Raw genomic sequence first — 10,083 nt, forward strand, 5'->3', positions numbered from 1 at the left:
CATTCAATGATGCCCGGGGTCTCTGTTGTTTGCGAGGGGGGGCCTCTATCAGGAAGCAATGAACCAGGAAGGGGGTCCATCTGAAGAGGGGGGGGGTCAGAGCCCCAAGGGGGATTCAGCAGGGGGAGGGAGCACAGAGAAAATTTGGGAGGGAGAAAATTTCCATGGGGGGAGGGTCTCTCTGCACCCCTTCAATAGAGGGATCTTCTTCCAGTTGCTGGACCCCCCTCACACACACACCCCACCATGGTCTCCACTGTTTGCTGGGCACCAGGAAGCTGGTCCCCCTCGGACGAGGCCGGCCGGCTGTGCTGGGGGGTCTCCGCTCTAGCCCAGGAAGCAGGCGGCCCCCACCTCAAAGCCGAAGCCCTGCCCGGGCTCCCCAAAGTCCGTCAGGTGCACGTCCAGCAAGGGCAGGTGCTCCACCTGGGGGGTGTTGACCTCCAGGACCGTCTTGCTGGACGCTTTCCGTGCCTGGGGAGGGGGGGTGAAGAAGAGAAGGGTCACCACAGGGGTGAGGGTCACTGCCCCTCCCCCGAAGAGAAGCTGAGAGTCCATCTTTCAGTTCGGAAGTTGGGAACGGGGGACATCGGGACCCCCCATTTTGGGGGGATATGCTTTGTCCTGCGTCCGTTCTCCCACCCGCCCACCTGCCCCCACCCGTGCCAGGGTGGGCCCTTGAACACCCCCCATGGGAGGGAAGCAACACCGGCAGCCGGTCGTGGGAGAAATAATCTGAGAGCCCCCCCCCCTGAATCCATCAAGGTGGAGGACACAAGATGCCAGGCCTGCCTTTCGTCCTGCCCTCTCTGAGTACGGATCCCGTCCCCTCCAGGTTCTTCCCCTCCCGGGCGCTCACCGCACAGCCGTCCACCACCGCCTTGATGTAGGGGCTGTTGTCGTAGCTCAGCTCGTCCTCGTTGGCCCCACGGAAGCGCAGCGCCCGCTGGTAGCCCCCCAAGGCGGGGGACTCCGGGCTGTGCCAGGCAACCGAGTGCCGGCAGTGGTACGTGAAGTTCTGGCGGGCGGAGATGCTCAGCAGACGGAGGAAGGAGAGCTGCACCACGCCCAGCGGCTGGCCAGCCGCATCCACGTAGGAGAACTGGGGGGGGGGAGCCAAGATTGGGGGGGGAGTAAGTAAGTCAGGCACCCCACCTGACCTTGCTGGGAAAACCCAGCGGAGCAGAACAGGGAGCTGACGAACTGGAGGGGGCGGCTGCCCTCAAGCAGAGAACGCTGGGCCCTGAGTTGGGAGGTGGGCTGGATGGCCTTGAGGGTCCCATTTTGGAGATTCTATCCCTCCTTCCCCCCTCCCTGCAAACAGACGGCCTTCGCACGGCGCCCTGCGCTGGGGAACCATTTGCCAATCCATTTGCTAGGTTCCTGTCCCCGTCTCAGATCAGGGCTAACCAAACGTGTTGCGTTCATACAACACAACAAGTTCCAAGGGAAGCCAGAAGGAAGTCAATTCTCTCCTCCCCCACCCCACTTTCTCCACACCCTTCCCCCCATTTCCGGGCTTGGCAAGTTTCACGAAGGTTGCTCCAGCAGGTCCTTCGGGGTGACGCTTGGGGTGTTGTGTGAATGCAGCACAAGAGCTGACCCACTAGACTGGCCACTACATTTGGCAGTCTGGAAGGAGGATTTCATGGCGGAGAGCCCTGTTCCCCACTTTCCCCCCCCAGAGCCCCTGAACTAAGAGGTCTCCCCCACCATGAACATCCCTCCTGCCCAGCAAATCCTGGCTGCCTTCTGGGATGGGCGTCTCCTGTTTAAGCAGGGGGTTGGACTGGATGACCTATAAGGTCCCTTCCGACGCTGTGATTCCATTCTAATCTTCCTGCGTGTCCCCCAACACCCTCCAGGAGGGGAGATTCAGGTGCAGGAGAGACCGAGGGGGGGACCCACTGCCAGCAACCCCCCCCCAGCCAGGGGACTCACCCGACGGCCCTTCTGGAACTGGCTGAACCACCTCGGGGGGGTCTCCTTCTCCTCCTCCTCCCACGCTGCCATGGGCACCTGTAGAGGGAAACGCTCAAAGGACCGGCCTTCCCATGGAAAGACGCTAAGGATGGATATTTTGGGGAGAGGCGAGGAAATCTGGGGTCATTCTTGAGCCTGGGAGGGGGGGCAAAATAAGCTGTGCCCGCACTGCCATGCGTGGCTTGGTTTTCTGACCCACAGGGAGAGAGAGAGGGAAAGAGTGGGCAGCCAGGAGCAGCGGGGCCTCGTTGTGGCTGGCCCCAAAGGCAAAGTCTCCCCCTTTTTGGCTTTCTGAAGGGGTCCTCCCCCCCCCATACACACACGGGGCTGGGACCCACAGCCACCCTGCCCCATTCAAAGCCTTTTGGTCTTCACTTGGAAGCTAAGCAGGGCCAGGCCTGGATGGGAGACCAAGAGGCAATCACAGAACTGCAGCTGTGACGGCGAGGCCGAAACCACATCCCGGAAGAGGGTCGTGACAAAGCTCTTCGCCCTGAAACGCAGCTTCCCTCTGCCCCCTGCCCGGACAGGCTGTGCCCACCACATAGGGGGCCCAGACTGGTTGACCCCCCCCACACACACACAGAAGGGCCAGCCTAGCATCGCCAGGGGTGCCACCTGGACTATTTCGGGACCCCAACCTTCATTTTCATAAATTGCCCAAAGGGCAGAAACAGGGCCATCGGCTTTTAGTGTTTTCATTTGAGGGGGGCAGCAGGATCCCCACGAACCCCCCCAGCCACACCAGCCCCCTCCCTGTGCCCAGAGCCCCCTCCTCACCTCTCGGGACTCCCAGCTGGGGAAGACGCAGGTCTCCCCTCCCGCCGTGAAGTTGCAGTAGACCCGGAAGGAGTCCCGGGAACAGCCCTGGTTGGGGTCGATCCAATATTCGCCTGGGGTGGGGGGAGAAAGGAAGGGCCAACATTGCCCACCGAGCCTCCAGTTTCGGGAGGGGTGTCCCACAACTCCAGGGGCCCCCTTGCAAACTCAACCCCCACCCAACCCAAAAAACAGAGGACTGTTTGGTGGCGAAGGTGATCCGGGCTGCAAATATCCCCCCGGGATTTCGTGTTTGCCCCCAAAGGGCTTGCAGGGAGAACCATGGGTGGAGTCCAGGCATGGGGGGGTGCAGATCTCAGGAGCTGGGGCTGCCCCCTCCCCTCTTCTGCTGGCGGGGGCTGCTGGGCGTTGTAGTTAATCCAGCAGCTTCTGGGTTTGACAAAGGAACCGCCGTCTCTCCCATGAAAGGAGTCCACGAGATTTCGCCCCCCCATGGCAAGCACCTTGCAGCCCCTCCCCAGGACAGAAGCCACGTGGCTTTTGAACGGGAAGGGCAGGGCAGGACCCCCGGGGGTGAGGAGTGGCAAGCAGGCCTCTTGTCAAGAAGAGACCGGACAGAAATGGAATCGAGTCTCCGGCGTGTCCAGGGATTGGACTAGAAGACCTCCGAGGCCCTTCCCAATTCTCGCCGTCCCGTTATACTCACCGTCGGGCAGTTCTGGCTGGCCCAGCCGGAGGTCCTGGCAGGTGCGGGCGGGGCTGTCCCGGGTGCCCAGCGGCTTCCGCATCCCCTCGATTTCCTGCCGGAGGGTCTCCAGGGTGCCGTAGATCCCCTCCACCAGCCCGGAAGCCAGCTGACCCGCTGGCTCGTCGGCCGCTTCCATCTCCTCCTCGGGTACCAGCTGGCTGCCGTCCACCGAGCGCCGGCTCTTCTTGGCACGCTGGATGGGCAGCGGCTGGATGGCCTCGCCTGGCGGACCCTGCCCGAGAGGTTACCCCCAATCAGACATGACGCAAGCCCCTCTTCGGGCACCACAAGCAGGTGGGCCAACGCAGGGAGCCCTCGCTTTACCCTCACAACTTAGCTCAAAATTTCTGTCACTAGGTGTTGACAGTTATTAAGTGAGTTTCGCCTCATTATATGACCTTTCCTTCCACAGTTGTTAAGTGAATCACTGCCGTTGTTAAGTGAGTAACATGGTTGTTAAGCGAATCCAACTTTCCCCTTGACTTTGCTGGTCAGAAAGTCGCAAAAGAGGATCGCGTGACCCCCTCACCCCGGGACGCTGCGACCGCCGTAAATACGAGTCAGTGGCCGAGCGTCCGAATTTGGATCACGTGACCACAAGGGATGCTGCAAGTAGTTGTGTGAAAAAGGTGGTGGTCACTTTGAACGGTCACTAAAAACGAATTGTTGTAAATAGAGGACCGTTTGTGTATCACTCGAACCCCAGGAAGCAGCCAAGTTGGGGACATGGTGCGAACGAAGTCAAAAGTCGCTTTGGATACAAGATCGGTGATACAGATAGTCCTCAACTTACAACAATTCGTTTAATGACCGTTTAAAAAATGACCGTTTTTCAGACTTACGCCCATGTTACAGCATTCCCAGAGTCACGTGATTCACATTCGGATACGCGACAACTGACTCACACAACGGTTGCAGCATCCCAGGGGGGGTATCACATGATCCCCTTTTTGTGACCTTCTGACCGGCAAAGTCAATAGCCGGATTTATTTAACGACCAACGATTACTTAAGAACCAGGGCGAGAAAGGTCGTAAAAATGGGGCAAAAACTCACTTAACGTCTATCCCGATTAGCGACAGACCTTTAAGACCCAGTTGTGATCGTAAGTCCAGTACGACCGATATATACACTTAAAAAATAAAATAATCAGATAATCAAATTAAATATTTGGCCGCGATAAACTCTCAGCCTTTAAATCGCCCCTAGGGGGTGTTTTAAGACGGTCGCCGCCCTTCCAACAGCTGGTATTATTATTATTATTGTTTTATTGTTATTACGACTGTTATTTTTATATTTTTAGATATTTTACGAAAATTCATTTTTAAGGCAGACTTGGAAAAACTGGGAGGGAAGCCAAAGAAACGCGCCTCCCAGGGTCCTCTGGATCCCCTCTACCGAGGGGAAACAGGCAGGGCGAGGAGAGGCTGGGGGGTCTTACCGGATTCCCAGGCGGCCCGGGGACGCCTCGCTGTCCTTTGGGTCCGGCTTCACCCTGGAATCAAATTGCCAAGAGGTTAGTCCTCAAGGGGAGACTTTCCTCCCTTTCCTTCCCCCCCTGTTCCTCACACACACACACACACACACCACCCCCAAGCGCTGTGGGGCGGGGCTGAATCACTCACCGAGGCTCCTTTGGCGCCCTGCACACCGGGAGGACCCTGAAAGAGAAGAAGAGAGTTGGGGGGTCCCATCCAGGAGGCGTAAGAGGGGCGGGGGGAGGGTGTCAGGCGCTACTCACAGGAAGTCCCGGGGGTCCCGCGGGGCCAAGAGGGCCGGTCGGTCCAGGGAAGCCCTGTAGGGGGGAGAGAAAGGCAGGAAAGTGGGAGGGGGGTTAAGCTCATCCCTGCCCCTCAAGCCCCTCCCAGCCCCCCCACCCCAGCACTTACAGTCTCCCCCTTAAGACCCCCACTGCCTGAGGGGCCCGGGGGCCCCGGATCCCCTTTGTCTCCTTGCTCTCCGGCTGGTCCAATCAAGCCAATGAGTCCCGGGTGACCCTGTGGAGAGACGGGGGTGTCAGCAGATGGGGGGCTCCCTCCTCTGTCCCAGAAGGCCGCTCGCCCCGAACCCTGTTCGCGTGGCCCCCTCCTACCTTCTCTCCTTTGGGGCCCGTCTCACCCTTCAGGCCAGGCAGTCCGGGGGGCCCCTGTGGGAAGAAACACCCCACGGCAGTTTTTAAGGAGCTCCTGTGGCGGTCAGCCCCTTCCCCAAATTCGGTCAGCCTCCCCCCCGCAACAGGTGGCCACTCACTGCAGGTCCTGGGGGCCCAGCCTGGCCCGTGGCCCCCGTTTTTCCTTGAGCCCCCTGGAAGAGACCGAAGACCGAGATGTAAATGTAAGCCCCCTTTGCAGGAAGGGGTGTCCCACACCTCCCTTGCCTGCTGACCCTCCCCCCATGGGATCCCACCCTGACCCTCCCAGCCTCCCACCTCAGCAGGAGCCAGACAGACCCCCCCAAGTAACAAGGCAGCTGCTCCCCCTCTTACCACAGATCCGGGGACGCCTCTTAAGCCTTCCATGCCGGGTTTCCCAGGAGTCCCCTGGGGTCCCACGGCCCCGGTTTTGCCAGGGGGGCCCAGGGCGCCCGATTCTCCCTGGAGAGAGGGGGAGAGTTAGGGTGGGACAAGGCTCAGAATGAAGGACGAAAGAGCCCACAGGAGAGGGCTTAGCTTAGCTCCCTCCAGCTTCGAGGGGGCTGGATTGGATGACCTCTAAGGCCCCCTCCCCACTCTCGTGGCCTGCAAGGCCTCCAGGATGGAAGCACTAGCAGAACAACAGCTGAGCAGGCCAACGCAGACCCCCCCTCCCCCAAAAAATCCTCTCTGCGGGGGCCCCCAGAGAAGACCCCTTCGCTGCAGTCGGGACCCCCATCCTTCCTGACCTCTCATCTCCCCCCCCTTTCTTTTCTCCCTGAAAAAGACCCTTCAGTGGGGATTGAAGGCCCTTTGGGGGGATGGGTGGGGGTGAGAGAGTCCGGAGCTTCATCTGCCATCCGGGGGGCCCAGCCCAGCCCCCACGCCTTCTAGGGGGGCACGGTGACCTCCCCACCCAGGGGTAGCCCCACTCACCTTCTTGCCCTTTACTCCCTCCCGTCCTTCGGGGCCGGGGGCTCCAGCGGGGCCCTGCGGAGAGGAGAAAGGAGGGGCCAGGCTGAGCTGGGTCGGGGGTCTTTGCCCCTCTGGGGTGGGGGTGGGCTGAGCAGAAACAGGGGCTGGTGTTGTGTCCTGCTCTCCCTCAACAAGGGGAGGCATTTTGTGGCCCCCTGCGGCCGAAGGAGCAGGAGACGGACACCGGGCTTAGACCCCGGAGTATAAGTGGACCCCGAGACCTGATTTTTTGGGGGTGGTCTTTTGCTGGGGTCCTGGGCTGGCTCTGGATGCCTTTTCCCTTCCCCTCGTCCCGTGGGTCCCAATCCCAGGCCCCTGGGGGTGCAAGGGGAGGGGGGAACAGCTCCTGCCCTCCCCCAATGAAGTAGACCCCAAATCCGGGGTCCCCAACTTACCCTCTTTCCAAGTGGCCCAGGGGGACCAGCCTCACCGGATGGTCCCGGAGACCCCTGAATAGGAAGGAGAGAGGTGAGGGACAAGCACACTGGCGCTCCGGGGCACAAGCACGAGGCCACGGGGAGGGGTGGGGGTGTAGTGGGAGGCCATGGGTCAGACACCGCCCACTTCCTGCTGGACAGTGGGTGGGGGGTTTTTGACCCAGCAACATCCCAGGTAGGGTCCCACCGCCCCCCTCCCCACCCGAAGGCTCACCGCCTCTCCGGGTTCGCCATTGTCTCCTTGCTCGCCTTTAGCTCCGTCTTGGCCCTGTGGGGAGAGGCACATGGGTCTGGTGGTCTTAGCGGAAGGCGGGCTCAGGGGGAGGGCCCAGCCAAGAGGGGAGGAGGGTCATACTCACCCGGGGCCCGATTCCTCCAGAGGGTCCAGGGTCTCCAGGGAAGCCGACCGGACCCTGCAGCCAGAGAGAGAAATCAAGGGTCACCAGAGTCCAGCTTCCTGTTTCTCTCCCCCTGACACGGACAAATATTGAATTCTGCACTTTTTAGCCTCATCTAATCCTTAGATACATTCCCCCCCCCAAAAAACCAAGATCTTTCCAACACTTGGACAAAATAGTCTGTTACGTCAGCTTTATTCACCAATTTCCCTGACCCTAAACTACAAAGCCCATCTCTTATGTGGTTCTGGGATTACTGGGGCTTGTAGTCTATAGGAGTTCAGCATGGGGGAGGCTGCCCCCCCGTCCCAGACTCACCACCCACCAACTCCCATGTCTGCAGTTTCTCTTACCGGGTTCCCCTTGGGCCCATCGTCCCCAACGGGCCCTCTTCCTCCAGGGGGTCCAGCCACACCAGCGCTTCCGGCTTCCCCTTTCTCTCCTTGCTCACCCCGTGGGCCCTGAGGAGAGAGGAGGGGCTATTAGGATCGAGGGCCGATGTGGAGCCTCCAGATGCAGGGGGGGTATACCTGTCAACACCCCGGAAGTGGAAAACGGGACCCCCTTGCTGCAGCAAAGCTCTGAAGCCTTTGACTGGGGGGAGGCAGCCAAGCCATATTGGGGAGGGGGGGTCTCTGGCAGCTGGGACGAGGGGCACCTTCCCACCAGGATGTGCAGGAGGGTGTGTGAAGCCTACTCCACGTGGCACCCAAGGCCACCGATCTCTGCTGTGACGCCAACAGGCGGAAGGACGGAGAAAGAGGTTCTGGGAGGGGACAGAACAGATATACCGACACAATCACAGGGAAGAAGAAGGAGACGCACCTTCGGGCCGGGCTCTCCGTTGACTCCGGATCCGCCCTGCTCTCCTGATTCGCCCTGGGATGGGAGAAGGGAGGTCAGTGGATCGGGCCCCGAAGGAGTGTCACAAGGCCCTCCTCCATGGGGTTCCTCTGCTACGTTTTGCCTCCTGGCTCTCCAAAGCCCAAGAGGGGTGTGTGTGTACGGCTAGTTGTGGTCAACCATTCGGTTCCTGGGACACAGCAGTCCCAACGAAGCGCTTGACACGACTAAGGAAAGCCATCTTTGGCCCTGAAATGTCTCTCCCAGCGGGTGGGGTTGTCCCTGCTCTGGTTGAGGCTGATGGGAAGGACGGTCCAGCCCAGCTGGACCACCAACGGTTGCGGGAGCTGATCCGTCTAAGACCGTAGTCTGCAACTTTTGCGGCTTTGTGAACCGGCAGGGAGGGGGGAGGGGGGATGGTTTCAACGTGAGCGGTGGGTGAGTGCGTGCGTGTGCATAGCTCCATTTCTATCAGCAACAAGCACGTGCGCCCACTGCTTGCACAAATGGAGCTGCGTGTGTGTACTTGTTTCCCGCCTGTTGCACACACAAATAAAACTATGTGTGTGCACTCGCCCACCATTTCTGTGGCCTAGTTCTGAACAGGCTGCCGCCCGGGGGCTAGTCTAAGAGGCCTCAAAATCCTCCAGAGGAGAGGAAGGAGTCTGTGCAGAGATCCACAGGGACCGTGGCCAGGATCCACCTTTCATTTGGGATCTGCTGTCCTACATCTCTTCCCCAAAGAGCCTGGAAAACCCACACCTCTCGGCTTGTCCCCAAAATATCACAGACTGCCCTCCACCAAGCGTTCCCCGGAACCCACTTACCTTTTGTCCCGGCGGACCCTCGTTTCCAATCCCTCCTGTGGGACCTTGTGGACCCTGCGGGAAAAGAGACCCAACCAGGCTCAGCTTTGGGAATCTATTAAGAGGAGGGATCATGTGGAGAAGAGGGTAGGAGAGAGACTCACGCTAGCTCCGGAGGCTCCAGCTGGTCCTCGTGGTCCTGGGGGTCCCGGGGGTCCCTGTAAGAAAATACCGATGAACGTCCACATCTCGACAACAGAGCTGGGCAGGAACCCCATGGAGGGGGTGTCTGGGGGGGGATTCCCCTTGAGAAAGGGAGTGGCACTTACCAGGGGTCCCCCGTCGCCGGTCTCCCCCTTCTCCCCACCTGGTCCGGGCAGTCCCTGTCGAGAAAGAACGAGTGAGCGGCGTCTGGATCGTCAATGGGCAGCAGGGTGGGACTCACCGCGCCGGTTCGTTACCTGCAAGCCGATTGGTCCTGGTGCCCCGTTGAATCCTCGGATGCCGTCATCCCCCTTTGTTCCAAAATGGCCCTGGGAGCCCCTCGCTCCTGGCTCACCATCCGCACCCTAATGGCAGTGCGGAAAGAGGCAATTGGAGAGCTGATACCCAAAGGAAAGCGAAACCCGGATCTCCTTGCTCCCCCCTCCTGCCCGTTTCAAGGAGGGTCTCCCCAGAAGCCAAAGGGCCCCTTGCCTTACTCCAGAGTCGCCCAAGGGATGGTGCCCCGGAGGATCAGAGGTACCAACTGCGAGACCCACGGGAAACGAGGTGCGCCAGGGGTCGCCTGTGGAACCCTGCAGATACTTACCGCAGCACCCGGCTGCCCGAGAGTACCGAGCGGGCCTGAGGGGCCAGGGGGACCCTGCAGGAGGAAGAGGAGCTTATGAGCTAGGCCACGAGCAGAATCACGGCTGCAGACCCCCAGCTCCCTCTGCCCCACTGTGGTTGCTGCCCAGGGCTTCAGCTTACCTGCTCTCCTT

The 10,083-nt window shown here is 60.3% G+C and overlaps 1 protein-coding gene across 1 annotated transcript in view; it reads right to left on the bottom strand.

The window, feature by feature from the left end:
* Nucleotides 1–327: 327 nt before the first annotated feature.
* LOC107298986 (collagen alpha-2(XI) chain-like) overlaps nucleotides 328–10,083 on the bottom strand; it is a 40,643-nt gene continuing 30,887 nt past the window's right edge. The window contains exons 35-58 of the mRNA XM_015828344.1: nucleotides 10,073–10,083; nucleotides 9,912–9,965; nucleotides 9,562–9,669; nucleotides 9,430–9,483; nucleotides 9,265–9,318; nucleotides 9,122–9,175; nucleotides 8,277–8,330; nucleotides 7,805–7,912; nucleotides 7,413–7,466; nucleotides 7,268–7,321; nucleotides 7,012–7,065; nucleotides 6,578–6,631; nucleotides 5,996–6,103; nucleotides 5,761–5,814; nucleotides 5,603–5,656; nucleotides 5,400–5,507; nucleotides 5,252–5,305; nucleotides 5,136–5,171; nucleotides 4,952–5,005; nucleotides 3,470–3,743; nucleotides 2,746–2,876; nucleotides 1,942–1,992; nucleotides 860–1,102; nucleotides 328–474 (exon numbers count right to left, since the gene is read on the bottom strand). The exon at nucleotides 10,073–10,083 is cut by the window's right edge and continues 43 nt beyond it. Of these exons, the coding sequence (XP_015683830.1) occupies nucleotides 328–474; nucleotides 860–1,102; nucleotides 1,942–1,992; nucleotides 2,746–2,876; nucleotides 3,470–3,743; nucleotides 4,952–5,005; nucleotides 5,136–5,171; nucleotides 5,252–5,305; nucleotides 5,400–5,507; nucleotides 5,603–5,656; nucleotides 5,761–5,814; nucleotides 5,996–6,103; nucleotides 6,578–6,631; nucleotides 7,012–7,065; nucleotides 7,268–7,321; nucleotides 7,413–7,466; nucleotides 7,805–7,912; nucleotides 8,277–8,330; nucleotides 9,122–9,175; nucleotides 9,265–9,318; nucleotides 9,430–9,483; nucleotides 9,562–9,669; nucleotides 9,912–9,965; nucleotides 10,073–10,083 (2,027 nt within the window). The remainder of the gene's footprint in view (nucleotides 475–859; nucleotides 1,103–1,941; nucleotides 1,993–2,745; nucleotides 2,877–3,469; nucleotides 3,744–4,951; nucleotides 5,006–5,135; nucleotides 5,172–5,251; nucleotides 5,306–5,399; nucleotides 5,508–5,602; nucleotides 5,657–5,760; nucleotides 5,815–5,995; nucleotides 6,104–6,577; nucleotides 6,632–7,011; nucleotides 7,066–7,267; nucleotides 7,322–7,412; nucleotides 7,467–7,804; nucleotides 7,913–8,276; nucleotides 8,331–9,121; nucleotides 9,176–9,264; nucleotides 9,319–9,429; nucleotides 9,484–9,561; nucleotides 9,670–9,911; nucleotides 9,966–10,072) is intronic.

Source organism: Protobothrops mucrosquamatus, unplaced genomic scaffold (assembly GCF_001527695.2).
Source record: "Protobothrops mucrosquamatus isolate PMUCROS unplaced genomic scaffold, P.Mucros_1.0 scaffold4413, whole genome shotgun sequence".
NCBI lineage: Eukaryota > Metazoa > Chordata > Lepidosauria > Squamata > Viperidae > Protobothrops > Protobothrops mucrosquamatus.